General features: G+C 47.4%; 1 protein-coding gene across 30 annotated transcripts in view; it reads left to right on the plus strand.

The window, feature by feature from the left end:
• Positions 1-26,155, plus strand: part of LOC119979278 (eukaryotic translation initiation factor 4 gamma 3-like) — a 504,690-nt gene that overhangs the window by 266,135 nt on the left and 212,400 nt on the right. For 26 of the 30 annotated variants that reach the window (XM_038821282.1, XM_038821283.1, XM_038821288.1 and 23 more), the window contains 3 exons: positions 381-566; positions 10,828-10,936; positions 15,094-15,147. In XM_038821282.1, the coding sequence (XP_038677210.1) occupies positions 381-566; positions 10,828-10,936; positions 15,094-15,147 (349 nt within the window). The remainder of the gene's footprint in view (positions 1-380; positions 567-10,827; positions 10,937-15,093; positions 15,148-26,155) is intronic. The other 4 variants (XM_038821307.1, XM_038821309.1, XM_038821308.1 and 1 more) reach the window with 2 other exon arrangements.

Consider the following 26,155-nt stretch of genomic DNA (forward strand, 5'->3'; position numbering starts at 1 on the left):
GGGAGAATGTTTCCATAGGGTGATAATGTTCTTGCTGGTGGAGTTCGCTGGTAGTGAACATTTGTCACCAGGTGCTGAAACTAATGTACATGCTGGTTGGAGTCTTGGTCTTCCTATGGTTCTTGGGATGGGAACCCTTTGCCATGGCTGGGGAAAATGACCTGCCTAAGGACAGTGTTACTGGCATATTCCCATGAATTAAGCTTTTTTTAAAAAAATGAATACAATATGAATTGAAATTCCTGTTCACAGATTTTGTTTTTTAACGGTTGATTAAAAAGGTGAGGTGCATGGTATGTAATACATACAGTTTTGTGGATGGCTTGCATTTACACTGAAGGAAGTTTGTTGACATGTATCATTTTGTTCTCTTTTTACAGTTTTTTCAAAGACCACCGATGCAAGCTGCACGACCGAGTATACCGAATAACAATCCTTCCATGCGCCCAGGGACACAGACTGCAACGGCAGCAGTCTATCCACCCAACCAAGCGCCCATAATAATGATGAACCCATCTGTGCCATACCCCCCAGCCCCTCAGGCTCCGTATTATATTGCTAACCCGGTAAGCGAAGAGTGGCTGTCGGTCACCATCTGAACTAGAATTAATGGTAAATTATACAGCTGTCCCCTTGCAAATTTGCAAAGTGGGATGCAAAGTACTTTTAGTCAAGCGTGTACCTTTCCCTACTGCAGAGCTGCTGCTCTTTACACTATTCTCCTAAAGTCCTATTTCACACTAAAATATTGAATTATCCGAACTTTTGAATTCAGCAACTTTGAATTTAAAGTAGACTTTTCGTAAGTGGAAGAGTGATGAACTTATTGTTTTGTTTTTAAAATTTATATGTGGATTATTGTACCATTTGTAGAAAAATTATATTGAACTGTCTTGATGCATATAGATAGTGTATCTGAGAATATCTGAAGCAATTCAGTGAAGGTTTTTTTTCCCATTTCTTCAAAATTATTCCTTTGTGTGGATAACTGCAACCCTTTTTAAAATTAGTTTTGCTTTACCCCAGTGAGGACTACTTGGCTCCTCATGCTCTCATATAATTCTTTCATGTTTATAATGCCTTGAAAATGTAAAAAAATGATAAAATTCCAAGGAGTAACTTTTTATTCTGCTTGCAATATTAAAACATCTTAGTGGGCAAGCATATCATGCTACAGGTGTGTCTTTATTGTTGTCCTAAATATCACACTTCCACCATGTTGTCCTGCATGAAAGTTGCAGTTTTGATGACCTGGAATTGACATTAGAGTTGACTTAAATTTTATTAGTTTTAAACCACCTGATTTGAATGTGATTGAGAAAATGCTACGGAAGCAGGTCTTCTCTGAATGTTGCGACAGTGGCAAGAAAGAATCCTTAAAGATTGCAAAGGTGGTGAGATTTCTGGTGTAAAATGTACAGGCCTTGCATGAGGTCGGGCAAATTCTTAGTCCAAACCATTTTCTTAATTTTTTCTTAATTAAAATTTCAGTTGTTTCTAAATTGTCACAAATGAATAGACAGTCATCCACACAAGATAAACTGGTAGGAGCTATCCTTTGTTTTTGAAAAGGTATGTTCATATGCCGTTCCACCTTCCCTACTGTACGATTGTGCCAATGGAGCTTTTTTTCTCTATTATTTTATATTTTATTTGTTTAAATTTAGAGTTCCCAATTCTTTTTTTCCAATTAAGGGGCACTTTTTAGCATGACCAATTAACCTACCCTGCACATCTTTTTGGGTTGTGGGGTGAGACTCTCACACACAGGGAGAGTGTGCAAACTCCACACAGACAGTGACCCGGGGCCAGGATCGAACCCAGATCCTCGGCGCCGTGAGGCAGCTGTTCTAGCCACTGCGCCATCCTCCTGCCCTTCTCTTCATATTATTAGACCATAAGACATAAGACATAGGAGTGGAAGTAAGGCCATTCGGCCCATCGAGTCCACTCCGCTATTCAATCATGGCTGATGGGCATTTCAACTCCACCTACCAGCATTCTCCCCGATATTGACAATGCTTTAGTGGGGATCAATTAGCTCAGTTGGCTCGATGTCCAGGATGTGGTGCAGAATGATACCAACAGCATTGGATCAAACCCTGTATTGGCTGTGGTAGCTCATGGAGGCCTGCCTCGATCATAGAACATACAGTGCAGAAGGAGGCCATTCGGCCCATTGAGTCTGCACCGACCCACTTGAGCCCTCACTTCGACCCTATCCCTGTAACCCGATAACCCCTCCTAACCTTTTTGATCACTAAGGACAATTTATCATGGCCAATCCACCTAACCTGCACGTCTTTGGACTGTGGGAGCAAACCGGAGCACCTGGAGGAAACCCACGCAGACACCGGGAGAATGTGCAGACTCCGCAAAGGAAGTGACCCAACGGAGAATTGAAACTGGGACCCTGGCACTGTGAAGCCACAGTGCTATCCACTTGTGCTACCGTGCTGCCCCTGGGAGACCTTCTTGTCTTGTCCCACGTTTGATTTGGAGCTGTATAACCAATTGTCTCTCTGTAAATGGGAGAGAGAGATGCCTATGGCCTTTGGTGGTCTATGACTAATTACCGTATCAGTTGATTAGTGTTCTGGCAAATTTCATTTTGCATGGTTTTAGTTATTTTTGCACTCTTTTCATGCCTTTACGTTTCTCACCAATGATTTTCTAAAAATGTAACTCGTATACTGTAACTTGAATTTGAGTTAATTTGCAAACGTTGCACCAAACTACAGTTGACCAAGTCATTTTTTGTTAAGTTAAAGTATTTAAGTAATTCCACAAAATTACTATGAAATCCTTGATGTGGAGATGCCGGCGTTGGACTGGGGTGAGCACAGTAAGAAGTCTTACAACACCAGGTTAAAGTCCAACAGGTTAGTTTCAAACACGAGCTTTCGGAGCCCAGCTCCTTCACCTGAGGGAGGAGCTGCGCTCCGAAAGCTCGTGTTTGAAACAAACCTGTTGGACTTTAACCTGGTGTTGTAAGACTTCTTACTATGAAATTCTTGGGGAGTGACATACATACATATTGTGGGGAAAAGAGGAGTTATGTAGCTATAGTTAAATGTTCAAAATTTTGGCTATTGAATGCAATGTATGCTTTGCTCTGGTAGTTGGGTTATTCCAGAATACCTACATAAAATCAATGATTACTCAGTTGATTTCTTAAGTGGCTTATGTTAAAAGCTTTTGTTTTTTGTTGCCCCCCACCGCCGTTCTATAAAGGCATATTGTATAAGAATTTTCACAGTTTTGACACAGCGGCCATGCTGTGAGTGGTCGCACATTTGGCAGCTCGAGGCGATTTTTTGGGTCCTTTTCCCCGGTTGCCGGGTGGATGTTTTGAAGGAAAAAGGTGCAGAGGGGGTGGTGGAAAGCTATACTGCACTGGTGAGGTCGGGGGATGGATCCGCGCACCAGAAATGGGCCCAGAAGAAAGGAGTTGCAGGAGCTAGAAACTCTTGGTGCGACACAGAGGACAATGGCGGAGGGTAAAGGGTCGGCCCTACCAACCCAATAGTCGACGGAACAGTCGACTTTCTTTACGAAAAGTTCAGCCAATAGAGGAGGGAGACTCTGGAGGACCTGGCAAAGGTGGTAGACCCACTGAGAGCGGGGATCAACCCTGTGGAGCTGAGGCTGGAGACCCAGAGCCAGGCGATCCAGAAGGTGAAAGAGGTGATGGGGGAGCACGAGGTGCAGCTTACCTCATTAGCGACCGAAGTTGGAATGCTGAGGGAGACTCCGAAGCGGCTCAAGGAGAAAGTGGATGATTTGAAGAACCGCTCCCAGAGTCAGAATCTGAGGATAGTGAGGATGTCGGAGGGCATCAAGGGAGCGGGTGGAGGCTCTCATGTGGCCAAGGTGCTTGAGAAACTAATGGGTCAGGGGGGCCGTCGACCGGTCTTTGGAGGTTGATGGTTGATCGAGCGCATAGGGCGTTATTGAGGAAGGCGCAGGCGAATGAGCCACTGAGGGCGATAGTTGGGAGGGTACACCGGTTTCTGGACAAAGAGAAGATCTTGCAGTGGGCCAGGCAGACGAGATGATGTACCTAGGAAGGCAATGAGCTACGGGTATATCAGGACCTGGGCGCAAACTGGCAAAGAGGAGAGCTGGATTCAACGGGGTCATTGCTGCCCTCTTTATGTAGGGGGCGAAATTTGAGATGTTGTACCCAGCCCGCCTTTGGGTGATCCACAACAGGCGCGACTACTATTTTGGAACACTGGAGGAGGCAATGAATTTCTTGAGAGGCAATGATAGGAGAGGGAGGATGTTGAACTTTGGAGGGAATGTGAGGTGGTGTTGGTTCTCTCTCTCTCTCTTTTGTTTTATTGTGCTGGGTTCTTTTGTCTTGGGTGATGGCCAGGGGAGAACTTTTCTTTTCTTTGTGGCTATTTAGCTCTTTCATGGGGTGCTTTGGTGGGAGGCTGGAGGACGGTGAATGGTGAGTGCACCTTTTTTTCTCTTCTTTATAGTGTTATTGTGGTTTGCACCATGATGGAGTGCGAGCGGGCCAGGGGCTGGCCCAAGAAGGGGCAGGGGAGGGGAGCGGGATGTCCCCTCGTCCAGGCTGGGAATGCGAGTGGCTGAATGGGCCAGTCAAAGGGTTGCGCGTGTTTGCAAAGCTGACATTTCTACAGGAAATGCATTTGAAGATTGGGGCACAGATTAGGCTAAGGAAGGGGTGGGGTGGACAGGTTTTTCATTCGGGGTTGGGTTTGACGACACAGAGAAGCAGCGCTAATAAATAAGCGGGTAGTGTTTGAGGTAGGAAACATAGTGCCAGATCCGGGGGCAAGGTTTGTGATGGTGAGTGGGAAATTGGAGGGGATGCCAGTGGTCTTGGTGAATGTTGATGCCACAAATTGGGATGCTGTCGAATTTATGAGGTGGGTGTTGCGGAAGATCCTGGAACTGGACTCTCACCGGTTGATTATTGGGGGAGGGGGCTTTAATATGGTCATCGAGCCGAGAGTGGACCGGTCGGGAGGGTGTCTGTAGTGGTGAAAGAGCTAAAGGGGTTCATTTGGGGGGGGGGGGGGGGGGGGGGGGGGTCCTGTGGAGGTTTGAGAGGCCCCGGATGAAGGCAGTTTTCAACTTCTCCCATGTCTGACGATTACTCTGTGGTGGATAAGACTCTTGTGACGGGGTAGTCGACTCTGAATACTCAACACTTGTGGTTTCCAACCATGCACCACACAGGGTGGACTTGCAAGTGGACTGGCGGGGGGGGGCAAGCATTTGCACTGGAGATTAGATGTGGGATTGTTTGCAGACGAGGGGGTATGAAAGCGGGTGAGTGCTACCATTCGGGGTGTGTGGAGCTGAATGACCCCGGGGGGAGGGAGCGAGATATCGGCTGCCATACTATGGGAGGCACTTAAGGCAGTGGTCGGGGGGAGCTGATATCTGTTTGGGCACACAGACAGGATGGAGTGGGGAGAGATGGCAAGCTGGTGGAGGATATCCTTGCGTAGATAGATATTCGGAAGCCCTGGAGGAAGGCTTGTTGAAGGAACGGCAGAAGCTCCAGATGGTGTTTAGATTGGTGTACATGGGAAGGCAGTGGTGCAGTTGCAGAGGGCCGGGGGGCAATGTGTGAGTATGGGGAGAAGGCGAGTAGGATGTTGGCTCACCAACTTTGAAAACAGAAGGCGGCATGGGAGATCAGAAAGGTGAAGGATGGGTGGAGAAGGAGGTCCTAGACACTGTGGGGTGAATGGAGCATTTGAGGAATTTTATAGGAGGCTAGATGAATCAGAGCCCCCGGTGGAAGGAGAGGGATTGTGGCATTTTTTTGGATGGGCTGGAATTCCTCAAAGTTGAAGAGGGTTTAGTAGGCGGGTTGGGGGCACCCATTTGACTGGTGGAGATGCTGGAGGGTATGGGGGGTGATGCAGGCATGGAAGGCCCCAGGTCCAGATGGGTTCCTGATGGAATTTTATAAGAGGTTTTTGGGGGACCTGGGGCCCCTGCTGGTAAGGGCATATATTGAAGCGAGGGAGAAGGGAGCTTCCCCCTAAGCTATCGGACACCTCAATATCTTCAATTCTGAAGAAGGATAAGGACGCTGCTGAATGCGGGCGCCAAACTGCTGACAAAGATCCTTGGCATCACTGATCGAGGATTGTGTACCGGGTGATAGGGGAGGATCAGATGGGATTTGTAAAGGGGAGGCATTTGTCGGCAAACGTCAGCCGCTTATTAAATGTGATTATGATGCCCCCGGTGGCACAAGAGGTGGAGGTAGCAGTCGCTTTGGATGCAGAGGAGGCCTTGATCGGGTAGAGTGGGAATAATTGTGAGAATTCCTGGCAAGGTACGAGTTTGGGCAGGGATTTGTGGATTGGGTCCGGTTGCTACATAGGGCGCCAGTAGCAAGTGTAAGGTCGAATCCGGTGAGCTTGGGGTATTTTGGATTATATTGTGCAACAAGGCAAGGGTGCCCATTCTCCCTGTTGCTTTTTGCCCTGGCGATAGAGCCACTGGCAATGGCGCTTAGAGCGTCAAGGAGTTGGAAAGGGATAGTGCACCGGGGAAGGGGTGGAGCATAAAGTTTTTGTTATCCGCGGACAACATACTACTTCACATTTCGGACCCGTGGTGGCATTAGGGGGATTATGAGCACCTTGGAGAAGTTCGGTTGGTTCTCCCGGTATAAATTAAACACGGGAAAGAGTGAGGTTTTTCCGATTTGAGCAAGGGGACAGGATGGGAGGCTGGGTGATCTGCCGTTTAAAGTCGTGGGGACAAACATTAGATACATGAGCACTCAGGTGGCATGGGGATGGGAACATTTCCACAAACTGAACTTGGTGTGGCTGGTTGAGCAGATGAAGGTGGATTGTAAGAGGTTGTCGCTTGTGGGGTGGGGGCAAACCGGGAAAATGATGGTGCTTCCGAGGTTCGTATTAGTTTTTCAGAACCTCCCGATTTTTATCCCAAAGACCTTTTTTAGGAAAGTTAACACCCTGATTTTGGGGTTTGTTTGGGTGGGGAAATCATCCCCTCCTGGGTAAAGAAGGTGCTGCTCAAGCGGAGCGCTGAATTTTGCCAAATTTAATCAACTACTACTGGCCAGCAAATATAGCCGTGGTTAGGAAGTGGGTAGTGGGGGAGGGTTTGGTGTGGGAGTGAATGGAGACAATATTTTGTAAGGGCACTAGCCTAGGGGCACTGTTGTCTTTGCCTCTGCCGTTCTCGCTGGCCAGATACTCCACGCGCCCGTTTGTGGTGTTGGCTGCCCAGAGAGGGGGGCTGGATGCAGGGTTTGGGGGGTGGCGACGAGCGGGGATGGAACGGTTTGGGGACCTATTTGTGGGGTCTTTCGAGCTTAAAGGAACTGGAAGGGGAGGTAGCTGTCCAGCGGGAATGGGTTCCCGTACTTGCAGGAAGCAGGTGCCGACCTTTCCTGACCTGCCGCCCCTGAGCTGCAGAACAAAGTGGTGTCGAAAACAGCAGTTGGCGAGGGTACGGTGTTGGAGATTTATAAGGAACTGATGGACTGAGAGGGCGCCCAAAAGGGGATGTTATGTGGAAGTGGGAGGAAGAGTTTGGGGAGGGATGGGAAGATGGTGGCTGGATTATGGAAGGAGGCTCTGAGGAGAGTGAATGCATCCTCGTTGTGTGCTCGGCTTGGCCTCATTCAGTTTAAAGTAGCCCATAGGGGGCATATGACGGTGGCCAGAATGAGCAGGTTCTTTGAGGGAGTTGAGGATAGTTGTGGACGGTTCATGGGGGAGGCCGCGAAACATGTCCACATGCTTTGGGCTTGTCCGAAACTGGAGGAATTCTGGCAGGTGTTAGCTGACATTATGTCTGAGGTATTGAGGATGAAAGTTGTCCCGAATACAGAAGTGGCAATTTTCGGAGTATCGCAAGACCCGGGAGTCCAGGGGGCAAGAGAGGCAAATGTCTTGGCCTTTGACTCCCTGGTAGCCCAGAGACTGATCTTGTTGGATGTAGGGGGAGGCAGGGCGCGTGGAGGGGAATAGCAGAGAGGGGGTGTGGTGGGGTGTTAATTATTGGCTGTGTGATTTCCTGTTTGTTCCCTTTTTCTTGGTTTTGGATTATGTTTTATGTGTATATTTATAAACGCCTTAATAAAAATATTTTTAAAAAAAGAGAATTTTCACAATTTTACAATCTCAATCGGCAATTGAGGTTTGTTCTGCTGGTAAGTGAGCCTTTTCACCCTCCCCATTTATGAAATCATCCTTGGTTTTGAGGTAAGCTACACAATGGAACCCGAGAAATGGCAACTGGGTACAAATCACTAGTGAAAGAGCTGGAGTTGTGTTCTTGAATCTGTTAACATCTGAAATGTATATTCTGTCATATTGCTGAAAAGCAATACATGTTTCAGAAGCTTTTCAACTTGCACATGTCAGGATAAACACCAGAATTCCAAATTTCTCACAATCACAATTTATGCCACAGGAGAAATGATTGCTGATTTGTTGACCAGTCAATTCTGCTTACCGAAGGCATTGTCATGGCGAAAACAATGAGGAACTGGAGGCTCCTGAGTAATTAAAAATGGCGCAAAGCTTAAACCTATTGTTCTCTGTTTGCAGAGAACAGATCCCTGCATATGAATACATGTCGCTTCTAGATGAACATACATGAGCTACGTTACGAGCTTGATTGGTTATCTTAAGTTGGTGGTTAGTGTAGCTATTTGCATACTTTGGATTGTTCAAGTGCTGCCCAATTGCGGAATCCCACCTTAGAGTGGACATATTTGTTTTGGATTTTGAGAGTGTGGGCTGGTTGAGTGCGGTCTGTGCTCTCTGTATTAGGAACAATCTTAAGTGGCTTGATACGCTCAGTCAGTCGTTGGGATGTGCAGCCTGTGCCTGGCATAACACTAGCACTAAAATTCATACACGAGGTTGCTGAACTATGTAGTAGGCCAAATGTATATTTTGGACTGAGGGTAGCATCCTGTTTGTGGAAAATAGCACTTGCATAGCCACTACATAGTAGCAGAGTGAAACTTCTTAACCTATTCATGATTTTGAGGTACTTGGCCTCTCCAGGGTAATTTGAGGTAGATCAGGTGCTTTTCAGCTCTGAGAGTGATAGCCTTAGGCTCATTTGCAAGTTTGTGTGATAAAAATGATCAAATCAGGAAAGTCTGTGTCTCAGGATAGCTTTGATGTGCTATATTTCTGCCTCAAGCTGGCAAGGTGATTGCTGATATGGAAAGTCGTACAGCATGTAGACAAATTCAAATATATATTTTTCAAAATTAATTCATGGGATGTGGGCATCACTGGCTAGGTCCGCATTCATTGCCCTTCCCTACAAATAGTGTTGGTACACCCCCATAGTACTGTTAGGGATGGAGTTCCATGATTTTGGATGAAAGTTGGAGAAGGAATGGCCCTATATTTCCAGGTCAAGGTGGTGAGTGGCTTGGGAGGGGGAGCTTCCAGGTGGTGGTATTCCTGCTGCCCTTGTCCTTCTAGAATCTTGATGGTCGTGGATTTGAATGGTTCTGTCTAAGGAGCCTTGGTAAGTTCCTGCAGTGCATCTTGTAGATGCTACACACTGCTGCCATTGTGCAGTGGAGGAATGAATTTCTTGATGAGGTGCCAATCAAGTGGGCTGCTTTGCCCTGATTGGAGCCAAGCGTCTTGAGTGTTGTTGGAGATGCACTCATCCAGTTATGTAGAGAGTACTCCATTGCACTCTTGACTTGTTCCTTGTAGATGGTAGAGAGGCTTTGGGGAGTCGAGGTGGCACGTTTCCTAACCTCTGACCTGCTCTTGTAGCCACAGCATTTATGTGGCTGGTTCAGTTACCGATCAATAGTCAACTGCGAGATGCTGATAGTCGGGGATACAGCGATGATAATGCCATTGTGATGGGGGATTTAACAATGGTAATGCCATTGAATATCAAGGGGTGAAGTTTGTCCGTCTTGTTGGAGATGGTTATTTCCTGGCACTTGTGACATGACAGTAGTAACAAACCCACCCATTAATGGATTTCTTAACTAGCACTTTGTGAAAGGAACCATGTTTGATTCTCAAAAATGAATTTGAGTGCAGGTTGGAGTTTATTAAACCTTATAAGCAAATCCTTGCGCATGGTTGCAGATTCAAAGATTGCAAACATATAATCTATATATTGGAAATATGCACAGTGTATGAGTTTAAGGCTCAATGTCCACTGTTAGATGTGCTTCGGTGATTGGGCAGTCCTGAGCGTGCGAATAGCTGTACGAACAGCCAGTTCAAGAACGTAACATCTCTTTAGACAGATACATGAATGGGCAGGGAGCCGAGGGATACAGATCCTTAGAAAATAGGCGACAGTTTTAGATAGAGGATCTGGATCGGCACAGCCTTGGAGGGCCGAAGGGCCTATTCCTGTGCTGTAATTTTTCTTTGTTCTCATTTACGCTTGCTGGAAGCAACGTACATTCGTACACTGACCTGTTCTCTGCAAACAAAAGAAATATGTTCAAGCCATGCGACTTTCTTGAATTACTCGGAAGTTTGGGGAGTTTATAGTTCCCCATTCCTTTCTGCATGGCAACACCTCAGCCAATCAGAGTTCACATGCCAACCAGTTAACAACCGTTTCTCCTGATATACATTGTTGTGCTTGTTTGAAATTTGGCATTGCCTTGAATGCAAGGCAATAAACTTTTCACCATGCCTCTCTTTTCAGCACTCTTTAAGTTGTGTCACTAAGCGACTGCTTAGATTCTGTCTTTAGTTCAAGGTTTTAATATTATGCCATTGTGGATGAGTGAACTTTGGTTTCAATACAGTATTGTGTTTTTTGCTTGTGTGACAGTTCCGTCCCAGTGCAACTCCGTATATGGGGCCTCCCCAGCAGTATTCTGTCCAGCCACCTCCTGGTCCATTCTTCTCTGGACCGGGTCCTGGTGACTTCACTACATATGGTAAGTGTCAAGTCAATAACAGTGCTTGCTTTTATCTTATAAATAACAGTGAATGTTCTGCTTTTATTTCTAGCTCATTTGATTATTGCTTTTAAACATGTTTTGCATTTAATTGTAACTACGTTATTGCTTAAACTGTTCTAGTGTGTTGTGAAAACAACTTGAATAAATTTATCTCAAAAATGCTTAATTTTTAACTCTGCATTCCAAACTTTATATTGAAAATGTGAAGGCTAGGAGCAAGATTGTTTGTTGTTCTGTCTTTGTAAAATTAAAATTGATTGCCCTTTTCCTTGATGTGGACTGTATTTTTTCCACTTTTTGAATTGGAATTTTATTTATTCATTTCTGTTGAGGCCATGTTTATTGCAATCCCTCGTTACCCTCAGAGTATTGGTTTCTTTCTGCAATCATTTTACACATGGCGATTTCAAGAGGGCTTTAAATGTCAACCAGGTCACCGAAGACTGGAATCACATGTCCCGCAGCTGTCATGCAGCAGTGGACCAGTTAGATTTTTACAGAAATTCAGCAGCCTTCATGGATCATTGTTTTCCTCTGGTGCGAGCCCACAAATGATCAGATTTATTGATGCTTGTTTATTATTATTATTATTATTATTATTATTATTAGCCATAGTGAGATTTGCGAGCTCTGCATTGCGAGCCTGTAGCAAAGACTTTTGAGTTTTACCACTGCGGTGAAGTACTTGTGTCTGTCACTGGTGAGCACCAAGAGTATTGCGCAAGCAGCATATTCATACATCATTAAATTATATTGTTTCCAGTGCTATGTTTTCCTATGAGTTTTGGAAAATTCATCTTTTAGATTACTTTTGCAGTCAGTATTACTTTGAAAGGACTGGAGAGCATATGCACTTTATTTTTTTTGGTGCAATTTACAGGACTATCCTGCAGACTTTAAAAAGTGGTGTTGCCACACTTAATGACCGTTTTAATCAAGATCTGCTGTAATTTGTGCACAAGATTTGTAATTGAACACTCTACTGTCTTCTGATAATTTATGCAGTTTCTACAGAATATTGCAAAAGCTACTCTGCTATTTGTCATTGTTCAGTAAACATAATGTTTGACATCTGCTCTTGCCATATTACTGCCAGCTAAAATATTCTAATTTCACAAGCAAATAAATGTGCACAGTGATACAAAACAAGGAAAAATCACTTGAATGTCTCATTGCTGCTTGTGAATTACGTGGCTTGCTCTTGTTTGATTATTTAATTTTCAGTAAACCACAATCTGGTGTGGTTCTCCAACAGCACATTCAGTGAGCACAGTGGAGAATAATTGATTCCTGTAAAGATAGGCAAGCAATCCAATCATATAGGCAGGTGTTCTCATTCAAGCAGTTTTAATCTTGAATCATGCCAAGGTGTTTAGTCTTTTTTTTGCAATAACCTATATTATGAATTTTACAGGTTGATTTTATTCACTTGAGTTTTTACTGGTATCTGTGCTTATACCAATGCCCAGTGCACCCCAGGTGTGATATCCATGGTACAAGATTGCTTGTGGCCTAATCACTGCAAGCTACTGAGATGATTAGTAGGAAATCAGTTCGCAAAAATGCTCTGGAGAGGGTAATTAATACCCTTGTGACTTTCAAACTAAAATACCAGAAAGTGTCAGGTGACAGGTGAAAGATTTGAACTGCTAGTAAGACAGCTGAAGTGAAAAATTAGATTAGTGTTCACATCATTCCCATTTGTTAGAAAGTGCATATACCATTTAATTCACCAGAACCAAATAAATAGTCCAGTTTCAGTGCCCTGTCAATGCCCTTGTACATCTAAACTGAAATGATGTAGAACAGTGTATGCCTTCGTTTTTATTATTTTAATTTGATTTTGAAGCGTATTTGGTTGATTTTCTAACATGCCCTAAGCTGAGATGAACAACCTCTTATGTTTATTACCGTTTGGATAGAGAATTGTTCCAAGATCTTATCCTTAAACCAACAGCAGGATGAGGAAAATTCCTGTCTCCCAGGGATTGTGCTGGAATGCTGGAAAATAAACAAATTTCACTAATAAAGCAATCAATTTAAAAATAATCCTGAGAATGTCAGATTTGCATTTGATGCATTTCATTTTAATTAAGCATTATTTCTGTTTGCCCTGTTATGTTCTTCCTGCATTTCTGACTGGCTATTTTTCCTCTTATTTATTCTAATTTATCTATCTTTTCTGTTTTTTTTACTTTAAAACTTAGAAATCTTTTCATCAATTTTCAAAGGGTGAAATATATATTGAAAGAAATGGTTTTCTTTAATTCAGTTGAAAACGCTGAATAAAAATGAAGATTGATACAATCTCTGACACAGGGCAGAAGTGAAACGGAACATGCTAGTGTTGTAAAGTCTAGTTAGCAGCCCTGGATGAATTTTTATTCCTTCCCACCCTAATTCATTAAACCATCAGTTTGAAGGTTACACAAGTTTTGGTTGTGCATTTTTGCTAGTTAACTATAAGACTGTCTTGCATTACGCAATTGGATAAAATACTAGAATTCTAAGTCTTCAACTTAGAAGTGTAGCACGGTGGCCTCATTGGGCCAGGGACCTGGGTTTAATTCCGTCCTTGGGTGACTGTGTGGCCGTTGCATGTTCTCCCCGTTTCTGCAGGTCTGCAAGTTTCCTCCGGATGCCCTGGTTTCCTCCCATAGTCCAATGATGTGCTAGTTCGGTGGATTGGCCATGCTAAATTGCACCTTAGTGTCCAAAGATGTGCTGGTTAGGTGGGGTTACGGGAATAGGGTGGGGATGTGGGCCTAAGTAGGGTGTTCTTTCAGAGAGCTGGTGCAGACTCAATGAGCCGAATGGCCTCCTGCACTGTAGGAATTCAATGGTTATACTTATGACCTGAAATGTAGCCGCTTTCTTGTGAGAAACCGCAAAAATGGTCAGGTTGGTATCTGTTGAGACGCATTTAATCATATCATCCCAGGAAAACAGGTTTCGAATGGAGACCAGTGACCGCTTTACCCAGTATTTACTGTTCATGGAAAATATCCTCACCATTAAGATGTAGTTGCCAGTCCATTGGGATCAAAGAAATATAGTTCACTGATGCATTTGGATGTGCCAGCAATACTGTATTAGGAAAACTGCAGGTCTGCATCCACCTGACAACTGAGGAGCTTGGCTTTGTTTTCTCTCATTACTTTTCATGCACAACTGTGCAGAATGTTGGAGACAGAATGATTGCCAGATAGTGATGGAAAGTTATATAGCCTATGATCTTCCATCTGGAAAATTAGTAAGTAATTCCTTACAGTGAAGTAAACAGAATGGCTGAAATTGCCCAATGGTACTCTTGACTTACTCCTTGCATGAGACCCATGTATGTTGAAAAAAAAAACAAGGTCTTGATTTCAACCAAATAACTAGTCCAGAACAAGAAAGTACATTTCTCATAACCATAACAGATGGGAGAAGTATAACTTAGTTATTGCTGCCTTTTAAGAATAATCTAGAGACTCAAAAAAAAATTGAAAGAATGCTTAGACTAATAATGATCACTGTTAATGTCCATTGCTAAACTTTTGTAGTCCTGTTTTAATTTTGGTCTTCTGTTATGCAAGTGATGCTATAATTATCATAATTGCAAGCCCAGTGGCACTGAGACCTGTCGTAGACACCTGATACACTTATTATGTGGTCATAATGTTATACCATCCACTTATTCCGAATCAACCAGCCTCTTTGATATCTTATATTTGTTCCCTGTTTGTAACCTTCTGTTCACTGTCTGTCTCCACCCCCCCCCCCCCCCAAACGGACCGGACCCAGGTTCGCTGGATTCTGCACCGAGGACAGATAGGTGGATATGTGCTTTGAACCCAGACAGTGCCAGTACCATTGGTGAAAACTCAAACTAAGACAGCAGAAGGAAGATAATTATCTGATCTTTGTTTATGTTTCAGACAAATACTCAATCAATATTTAAAAAAAAAATGCTATTTTTAAAAAAAAAGAGTCGCCCAATAGTTGCTGGAATCATCACTGCCACTCTTGCCACATTTCCAAGGCCAGGTGCTGAAATGTGATCTTTCTTTGCTTAGCCTTGGCTAAGCAATGAGCAGCAGAGAGTATTGGGACCCGAGGCTAAACAAATTTATGTTCTGTTTCATGCCTAGCCTCAGAAACAAGGCGCAGAGGGTGGCCCCAATCAGGAGTTCAGCCACTGTGTGGTGAGTTTTTAAAAAAAAGTCGCTTTTTAAAATATATTTATAGATAGGCATGTATATTTTAAGCAAATTATTCAGGAGAGTATTGTAGGGTTTCACCATTTTTATATAGATATATACAATAAAGCCATATATTTCTATTCACTTCAATGCTTGTGATTCCAAGTGGGGAAAAAAAAGAGACAAGTGACCTGCTTCTAGCGTCTACCTCCAGGCAGAGAGCGAGAAATCTCTGAGAAGGTTAACCCCCTCCCTGCCAAACACACGGCCTAAGCTTGGCATGTCACTACTGGATAGAAAGATGGAACTTGGAGGCTTGTGGGGGTGTAAGTGTATTTTAATTTTCAACTAACAGTGTAATAAGCCCTGGGCACTTAACTCCAAACCAATTTTGTAAATCCATGTTATGTTATTTGGATTGCTGTATTAATATACTATTGCACATAATTTGCAGAATCTTTCAAAATTTCCTTCCAAGTGGTTTCCCTCACTTATTCTTTGATATCAGGATTAATTCACTTTCTCTTGGGTTGTCTACTCTTGTACCAGAAGGAGCAAAATGATGCAGTGAGCAAGTTATTTTATACCATTTATCATATTCAGTTATTTCAATTCTTGAGCAATGGACTTCTAGTAAGAAATGAAATGAAAATCGCTTATTGTCCCAAGTAGGCGTCAATGAAGTTACTGTGAAAAGCCTCTAGTTGTTTTTGCCGAAGAATGTTTATGTAGTTTGGATATTTGAAAGACTAATTGAAGTGTTGCAGGAATTTGAAAATACCTGAAGGTGCATGAAAAATATTTTAACAAGTTATTGATGCTTCAGTTCACTCCACAATAATTTTAGATGCACGGATACGTGACTATGCCTCCTTTTCGATTCCTCCTTTTTGTTTTCTTTTCTTGTTTATCTTCCTCTTTTTCCTCTTTGGGTTTTGTCAACATTCCCTTTCTCTCTTTAATTGGACTGTTCCCTTTATCTTGTTCCTTAGTGTGACTCTAGGGGCAGTGGGTTGTCAGGGAGAGTGGTGGTGAATTTTGGAATGTGAACCTCTGGCGGAATATTAGGTGGTGCTGCATCAGTGGGCTGAGTGCGCATTTAACTTCTGATTGGATGCCTTGGTCATAGTGGAGTGTTTTTCCCCCCACTTTATTTTACTTATTGTTTGGTAAAGATAGAATAGCTTGCTTGGCTACTTCAGAGGGCACTTAAGAGCCAACCATGTTTGTGTGGGCTAGGAGTCGCATGTAGCCTGACTGATAAGGGCATCAAATTTCCTTCCCTCAATATCACTAGTGAACCAGATGTGGTTTGGTATAGTCCAATAGCTTCACTATTACAAGCTTTTTCCAAAATTCTAAGCTTTCATTGCCATGACAGGATCTAAAAAAACAATCACTGGATTCCTAGAACTATAACCTAATAATTGTAGTAATATATTGCATATGAGGCCTTAATTTGAAGTCTTATCCGAAAGACAGCAGCTGCAATAAAGCAGCACCCTCATGGCTGCGGTGGAATGTGAGCTACAGTTCCTGAAATAGGGTGTAAACATACAACTTTCTCAACCACAGGTAACAGTACTGTCACCCAAGCCAGGCGAGAACATGCTTTTTGTTTTTAGATGTATAGTGCAGGGGAATTGCAGTGAAAGTTGTGTTGCCACCGAAATAGCTTTTTTGCAACCTGATTACTTTTTCCATCAAGAAAGCAGTCAATCAGTAATGGAGGAGCAATGATGTTTCTGGGATCTGACATGTTTTTGGATGTGTTTGGGGGGGGGGGGGGGGGGGGGGGGGTGAAACTTGCGGGTTTGAGGATCCATAGTCAATGGCATTTGATCAGTTGTATTTGCAGTGGCTGTGGCTCTGAAGTTCAGGCAATCACAATACCTATATATAACACACATATATATATATATTATATATATATATATATATTTATATATATATATATTTATATATATATATATTTATATATATATATATATATATATATATATATTTATATATATATATTATTTATATATATATATATTTATATATATTTATATATTTATATATATTTATATATATATATATATTCACCCAGATACAATATTATAAAGAAACATATTGAAAGTTAGCAGTTTGTATGGGCTGAATTTGTTACTGAATGCAGCTAGGGCACTGAATGCTGTTACCCGTTCACAATTGCACATCGTAAAGGTTAGGGTACTTGTAATATTAATTACTCTCCCACCACCTTTCCTAAAATTACAAAAAAAAAATCATATTGTGGTCCGGAGTTACCCTTCCAAGCAAAAGCCTGGGATATTACTGTTGAGTCTCAATAGGGAGTGGATCAACTAATGTAAGATATGAGCTGTCAGTTCCTTAAGATGATATTTCTGGTCCTATTTGTTAATTTGATCATGTTGAAACTGGGTGAATACACAGCTACATGCTGGAGTCACATTCAGCACAAAGAAAGATAGTTAGATTTCTGGATGCTGATCATCTCAGTCTCAGGATATTTCTTTTTTTTTCAATAAACAATTTTATTGAGGTAGTTTTTGGCTTTGTAAACAGTTACAGACATCAACAGAAAGAAAGCAAAAAAGGCAAATCTGTGCAAACATCCACGTACATTCAATACTTCAATCGTAACACTGCACAAGCCCGCTCCTCTCCCACCGGTACTACCCGCCATTTTATCCCTCCTACTCTACTCTACTCTACCCCCCCCCCCCTGCTGACGCTCACTCTCCCGCAAAGAAGTCAATAAATGGTTGCCACCCCCGGGCGAACCCCTGTACAGATCCCCTCAAGGCGAACCTAATTTTTTCCATACCCAGAAAACTCGACATGTCCGCAAGCCACAACTCAGTCTTCGGGGGCTTTGAGTCCCTCCAGGCAATAGCATTCGTCGCCGGGCTATCAGGGAAGCAAAGGCCAAAACATCGGCCTCTTTCTCCCCCTGGACTCCCGGGTCTTCCGAAACCCCAAAAACTGCCACCCCTGGACTCATCACCACCCTTGTTTTTAGCACCCGGGACACGACGCCCGCAAATCCCTCCCAGTACCCCCTAAGCTTAGGGCATGACCAAAACATGTGAACGTGGTTTGCTGGTCCTCCCGCGCACCTAGCGCATTTGTCCCCTATCCCAAAGAATTTGCTCATCCGAGCCACCGTCATGTGGGCCCGGTGAACGACCTGAAATTGAATCAGCCCGAGCCTGGCACATGTCGCGGTCGAATTTACCCTACTCAGGGCCTCTGCCCACAGCCCGTCCTCCATTTCCCCGCCTAGCTCCTCCTCCCATTTAAGTTTCAGTTCCTCCGCCTGGGATCCTTTCTCCCTCATGAGCACCGTATAAATATCAGAGACTCTACCCTCCCCTTCTTCCCCCCCCTAGAGACTATTCTGTCTTGGATCCCCATTGGCGGGAGGCGTGGGAAAGATATGGGACCTGTCTACGAACAAAGTCCCGCAACTGTAGGTACCTAAAATCATTTCCCCTTACCAACCCATATTTCTCCTCCAAGCTCCTCAAACTCGCAAAGCTCCTTTCCAGGAACATACCGCCCACCCTTCCCACCACCGCTCGCCGCCATGCTCGAAACCCCCCATCCATACTCCCGGGGGCAAACTGATGGTTGTCGCAGATTGGCGCCCAAACCGACGCCCCCGTCTCCCCTACATGCCTCCTCCACTGGCCCCATATCCGCAGGGTCGCCACCACTACCGGGCTGGTAGAGTACCTGGCCGGCGGCAGCGGTAGAGGAGCCGTAACCAGGGCTGCCAAGCTGGAGCCCCTGCACGAAGCCGCCTCCACCTGCTCCCAGATAGACCCCGTACCCACCATCCACTTCCTTATCATAGAGATGTTGGCCGCCCAGTAATAATTAATCAGACTCGGCAAAGCCAGCCCTCCCTCGCTGCGGTTCCTCTCCAGCATCGCCTTCTTCACCCGCAGGGATTTCCCCGCCCAGACAAAGCTCATGATCATCCTGTTAACTCTTTTGAAGAAGGACTGTGGGACAAAGATCGGGAGGCACTGAAAAACAAACAGAAATCTAGGGAGGATTTTCATCTTTACAGTCTGCACCCTCCCTGCCAGCGACAGCGGGAGTGCATCCCATCTCCGAAACTCTCCCTTCATTTGCTCCACCACCCTGGCCAAATTTAACTTGTGCAGCCTGCCCCAGTCTCGTGCCACCTGGATTCCCAAATACCGGAAATTTTCCTCAACAAGCCTAAACGGTAGCCCTCTCAATCTGTTCTCCTGGCCCCTTGCCTGTACCACAAACATTTCACTCTTGGCCGTATTTAATTTGTATCCGGATACCTGGCCGAACTTCCTCAACATTCCCAGTATACTTCCCATCCCGGCCACTGGGTCCGACACGTACAGGAGCAGGTCGTGTGCGTAAAGAGAGACCCTATGTTCTACCCCGCCCCTCACCATCCCCTTCCATCCCTCTGCGGCTCTCACGCAATCGCCAGCGGCTCTATGGCCAGCGCAAACTGCAGCGGGGAGAGCGGGCAGCCCTGTCTGGTCCCTCGGTACAGCCTAAAGTACTCTGACACTTCTCTGTTAGTCCTGACGCTGGCCTTCGGGGCCTGATATAATAATTTGATCTAATCCACCAGTCCCTCCCCGAACCCAAACCGTCCGAGCACTTCCCATAGGTAGTCCCACTCCACCCGGTCAAAGGCCTTCTCGGTGTCCATCGCCACCACTACCTCCGTCTCCCTGCCCGCCGGGGGCATCATTATCACATTAAGTAATCTTCTCAGGTTGGCCGCCAGCTGCCTACCTTTCACGAACCCAGTTTGGTCCTCCCCAATCACCTCCGGTACGCAGTCCTCCATTCTAACCGCCAGTACCTTTGCCAGGAGCTTGGCGTCAACATTAATCAGGGAGATTGGCCTGTAGGACCCGCACGCCTCCGGGTCTTTACCCCGCTTCAATATCAGTGATATAGTGGCTTGTGACATTGTCGGCGGCAGGGTCCCTCTGTCCCTTGCCTCGTTGAAAACCCTCGCCAAGATCGGACACTAGCTCAGAAAACTTCCTATAAAACTCTACTGGGTATCCATCCGGCCCCGGGGCTTTCCCCGACTGCATGGCCTTTAGGCCCCCCAAAATCTCCTCCACTCTAATCGGGGCCCCCAGCTCATCCACTCGCCCCCTACCTACTGTTGGGAATGTTAACCCGTCCAGAAACCTTTTCATCTCCTCCGGTTCTTCCGGCGGCTCCGAAGTATACAGCTTGCGATAGAAGTCCCGGAATACCTTATTCAATCCTGCCGGGTCTTCCACTTTGCGCCCCTCCCCATACATCACTCTACTTATTTCCCTGGCCGCCTCCCTCTTCCTGAGTTGCTGCGCTAACAGTCTGCTAGCCTTTTCCCCATGCTCGTACACCACGCCCCTTGCATTCCTAAGCTGTTCCACGGCCCTACTCGTGGATAGTGCCCCCAGTTCTGCCTGTAGTCTCTGCCTCTCCCTGAGTAAAACCTCCCCCGGGGACTCCGCGTGCTCTTCATCTATCCGACCCATTTCCCTGACCAATCTATCCATCTCTGCCCGGTCTGCCTTGGCTCTGTGGGCCCCAATTGAAATCAGCTCCCCCCGCGCTACTGCCTTTAGCGCCTCCCACAGGGTCGCCGCTGAGACCTCCCCCGTGTCATTCACCTGCAGGTAATTTCGCATACACCTCCGAAGCCTCTCACAGATCCCCTCCTCCGACAGCAGTCCCACGTCTAGCCTCCATTGTGAGCGTTGGTAGCTCGCCCCCCTGATCTGCAGGTCTACCCAGTGCAGGGCATGGTCTGAGATAGTGACTGCCGAATATTCTGTGTTCTTTACCTCCCTTATACAATCCCTGCTTAGTACGAAGAAATCTATCCTAGAATATACTTTATGGACGTGCGAGTAAAACGAGTAGCCCCTTCCTGTCGGCTGTCTGGCTCTCCAGGGGTCCACTGCCCCCATTTGCTCCATAAAGCCTTTCAGCTCCCTTGCCATTGCTGGGAGTCTACCCGTTCTGGGACACGACCGATCCAAAGCCGGGTCAAGGACCATGTTAAAGTCCCCGTCCCCCCGCCCATTATTAGCCTGCGAGAGTCCAGGTCTGGGATCTTCCCCAGCACTCTTTTAATGAAGTCCACGTCATCCCAGTTTGGGGAATATATATTCACCAGCACCACTCTTCTCCCCTCCAGTCTGCCCGTACCATCAGGTATCTGCCCCCCTGTCTGCGGCTATGCCCTCCGCCTCAAGTTGCACCCGCTTGTGATCATGATTGCCACCACCCTGGACTTCTAATCCAAGTCTGAGTGGAAGACCTGGCTAATCCAGCCTGGTCTGGTCAGACACTTTCAGATGTGTCTCCTGCAACATAATTACGTCCACCCTCCGAGCCCGAAAGTGCGCGAACACCCACGCCCTCTTAACCGGCCCATTTAGTACCCTGATGTTCCAGGTGATCAGCTTGGTCGGGGGGGCATAATCCCCCCCCCCCCCGCCCCGCCCCACGCTGGTCAGCCATAGCCTTTCTCTGGCCGGCCCCCGGCCCGTGCGTCGCGCCATTCCTGGCCCGCCCGTTGGCTGCCTTCACACTCGACCTCCTTTCCAGTGCCTATTTCAAGTCCCTCCCACGTCAGCAGAACAACCCCCTGATCCCTCACAAAGTCATCGCTTCTTCAGGCTCGGAGAAGTAGTGGTGCTGACCCTGGTGCGTGACCCATAAACGAGCCGGGAACAGCAGACCAAACATCACGTGCTTCTTGAACAGCACCTCCTTGACATTCTTAAAGGCTGCTCGCCGCCGAGCCACCTCCTGGCTTAGGTCCTGGTAAATGCGGAGGACACTGTTGTTCCACGCGCTGCTCCTGGCGCTCTTTGCCCACCGCAGCACCCGCTCCTTGTCCACGAACCTGTGGAACCTAATCACCATCGGGCGGGGGGGGTCCGCCCGGCTGCCTCGCCTGTACTCTGTGTGCACCCTCCAGCTCCGGCAGTCGCGGAAAGGCTTCGGCCCCCATCAGCTGCATCAATAGGTCTTCTACAAACGCTGCGGCATCAGCTCCCTCAGCCCCCTCCGGGAGGCCGACCATCCTCAGGTTGTTCCTGCGGGCTCTATTCTCCAGCTCCTCCACTCTGTCTAGCAATCTTCTCTGCCGCTCCTTCAGCCCGTCAACTTCTTGCGCCGCAACCATCTGCGCATCCGCCTGCTCCTCCACCGCCTCTCCCAGCTCCTTAACTTTAACATCTTGCGCATCCAGCCTCTGGTTCAGCTGATCCACCGCTCTCTGGATTGGGTCCAAGCTGTCCCGCTTCAGCGCTTCAAAACTGGACTTCATTACCTGGAGCATGTTATCGAGCGCCTGTTGGATTGCTGAGTCCAGGGTCCGTGTGTCCGCCATCTTACGTTCCAGGTAAGTTTTTTCAGGTCCTTGTCTCTGTCCCTTTTTCTCTCTTTTCTTCTGCCTCCTGGACTCCCGCTGTTGCATATGCCGCAGCCCGCTCCTCAGCACTTTCGCTGCCGCCTTCCTTTAGGTCCGTGGTCCCGCTATCGCGGGGAATCAGTCCCTAAACGCCCGCCGGAGTGAGAGCCCGCCGAATGTGCGGCTCACTTGGACATCTCCGCCACTGGAAGTCCTCGTCTCAGGATATTTCTGCAGGAGTTCCTTAGACTAATGTCAGGGGACCAACCAACTTCAACTCCTTCATCTTTATCTTTTTTTTTAAATAATTTTTATTGAAAGAGTTTTTCCATACAAACATTTACCCCTACTAATTTTTTTAATTATTCACAACACAATCCCTCTAGGCAAATATCCCTCCCTCGCCCGCCCTCTCGCGCGCACCAGTCCTCCCCCCCCCCCCCCCCCCCCAAGCAACAACTTAACAAACAAGGCAGCCTACAGTTTCAGACATGAGCAGCGAGCAGACTTGCCCGCGTTACAGTCGTGCATGTCCCCCCACGACCCTTGCTGCCCCCCCCCCCCCCCCCCGGGTTGTTGCTGCCACGACCCCGAACGTCTATCTCTGATCCAAAAAGTCAAGGAAAGGTTGCCACCGCCTGGAGAATCCCTGTACCGACCCTCTCAGGGCAAATTTGATCCTTTCTAGCTGAATATAGCTAGCCATATCGTTAATCCAAGTTTCAACGCTTGGAGGCCTCGCGTCCTTCCATTGAATTAATATCCTTCGTCGAGCCACTAGGGACGCAAAGGCCAGTATTCCGGCCTCCCTAGCCTCCTGTACCCCCGGTTCTACCCGACCCCAAAGATCGCAAGCCCCCATCCTGGTTTGACCCTGGACCCCACCACCTTCGACACCGTCCTTGCCACCCCCTTCCAGAACCCTTCCAGCACCGGGCATGCCCAGAACATATGCACATGGTTCGCTGGGCTTCCCAGACATCTGACACACCTGTCCTCACCCCCAAAGAACCGGCTCATCCTTGTCCCCGTCATGTGAGCTCTATGCAGCACCTTAAATTGAATGAGGCTCAGCCTCGCACACGAGGAGGAAGAATTGACCTTCTCCAGTGCATCCGCCCACGTCCCGTCTTCTATCTGCTCTCCCAGCTCCCCTTCCCACTTGGCTTTCAGCTCCTCCCCTGATGCTTCTTCCGCCTCCTGCATTATCTTGTAGATGTCTGATATCTTCCCCCCTCCGACCCAGACCCCCGAGAGCACCCTATCACTCGCCCCCTTACTGGGGAGCAGGGGGAACCCCTCCACCTGCCGCCTAGCAAATGCCTTCACTTGTAAATATCTGAACATGTTTCCCGGGGGGAGCTCAAACTTCTCCTCCAGCCCTCCCAGGCTCGCAAAACTCCCCTCTATAAACAGGTCCTTCAGCTGCCGTATGCCCACCCTGTACCAGCTCTGAAATCCCCCGTCGATGTTCCCCGGGATGAATCTATGGTTCCCTCTTATTGGCGCCGCCAACAGACCTCCCCTTTCCCCCCTGTGTCGCCTCCACTGCCCCCATATCTTGAGGGTGGCCGCCACCACCGGGCTCGTGGTGTACCTCGTGGGGGGGAGCGGCCATGGTGCTGTTACTAGGGCCCCCAGGCTTGTGTTGCCACAGGACGCCCTCTCCATTCGTTTCCAAGCTGCCCCCTCCCCTTCCATCATCTACTTGCGCACCATTGACACATTTGCCGCCCAGTAATACCCCGAGAGATTGGGTAGTGCCAGCCCTCCACTGTCCCTACTCCGCTCCAAAAAGACCCTCCTCACCCTTGGGGTGCCGTGCGCCCACACGTAGCTCATAATGCTACTCGTCACCTTTTTGAAGAAGGCCCTAGGGAGGAAGATGGGCAAGCACTGAAATAAAAACAGGAACCTTGGGAGGACCGTCATTTTGATTGACTGCACCCTCCCCGCCAGCGACAGCGGTACCATGTCCCACCTCTTAAATTCCTCCTCCATCTGTTCCACCAGCCTGGAAAAGTTCAACTTGTGGAGGGTCCCCCAGTTCCTTGCCACCTGCACCCCTAGGGTCTCCCAATACCCTCTCCCTGGTCCCCCGGGTGTATCACAAAAACCTCGCTTTTGCCCAAATTTAGTTTGTACCCCGAAAAGTCCCCAAACTCTGCTAATAGTTCCATTATCTCCGGCATTCCCCCTTCTGGGTCTGCCACGTACAGCAGTAGATCATCCGCATACAGCGATACTCGATGTTCCTCCCCTCCCCTAGTCAGTCCTCTCCACCCCCCTGAACCCCTCAGTGCCATCGCCAACGGTTCAATCGCCAGTGCGAAAAGTAGGGGGGATAGGGGACATCCCTGCCTGGTCCCTCGGTGGAGCCCGAAATACTCCGACCTCCTCCCGTTTGTCACTACACTCGCCGTCGGGGCCGAGTAGAGCAACTTCACCCACTTAATAAACCCTTCCCCAAACCCAAACCGTTCCAACGTCTCCCACAGGTACTCCCACTCCACCCTATCGAATGCCTTCTCCGCGTCCAGCGCTACCACTATTTCAGCCTCCCCCTCCACTGCCGGCATCATAATTACATTCAGCAATCTCCGCACGTTTGTGTTGAGCTGCCGCCCCTTCACGAACCCCGTCTGGTCCTCATGGATTACCCCTGGCACACAATCCTCTATTCTAGCTGCCAGGATCTTTGCCAGCAACTTGGCATCCACGTTCAGAAGCGAGATAGGCCTGTAGGACCCGCACTGCACGGGGTCTTTATCCCGCTTCAATATCAGGGAGATCAGAGCCTGCGACATTGTCGGGGGCAGAACCCCCCCCTCTCGCGCCTCATTAAAGGCTCGTACCAGTACCGGTCCCACCAAGTCCACATTTTTCTTGTAGAATTCCACCGGGAACCCATCTGGCCCCGGCGCCTTCCCCGCTTGCATCTGACCTATTCCCTTGACTAGCTCCTCTAGCCCTATTGGCGCCCCCAGCCCTTCTACCAGCCCCTCCTGGACCCTTGGGAACCTCAATTTGTTTAGGAAGTCCTCCATTCCCCCTCTCCTCGTCGGCGGCTCAGACCGATACAACTCCTTGTAAAAATCCCTGAAGACCCCATTCACTTCTTGCCCCTTCTGCACTACCTTCCCGCCCCTCTCCTTCACTCCCCCAATCTCCCCAGCCGCATCTCGTTTGCGAAGCTGGTGTGCCAGCATCCTGCTCGCCTTTTCCCCATACTCATAGACCGCGCCCTGTGCCCTTCTCCACTGCGTCTCTGCCTTCCTGGTGGTCAGCAGGTCGAACTTGACCTGCAGGCTGCGCCGTTCTCCCAGCAGCCCCTCCTCTGGTGCCTCCGCATATCTCCTATCCACTTCCAAAAGCTCCCCCACCAGCCTCTCCCTCTCCTGCCTCTCCTTTCTTTCTCTGTGTGCCCTTATGGAGATCAGCTCTCCCCTGATCACTGCCTTCAGGGCCTCCCAGACCATCCCCACCTGCACCTCACCCGTGTCATTCAAGTCCAGATAGCTCTCAATGCTCTTCCGGACCCTTTTACACACCTCGTCGTCCGCTAACAGCCCC

This window comes from Scyliorhinus canicula, chromosome 16, assembly GCF_902713615.1.
Source record: "Scyliorhinus canicula chromosome 16, sScyCan1.1, whole genome shotgun sequence".
NCBI lineage: Eukaryota > Metazoa > Chordata > Chondrichthyes > Carcharhiniformes > Scyliorhinidae > Scyliorhinus > Scyliorhinus canicula.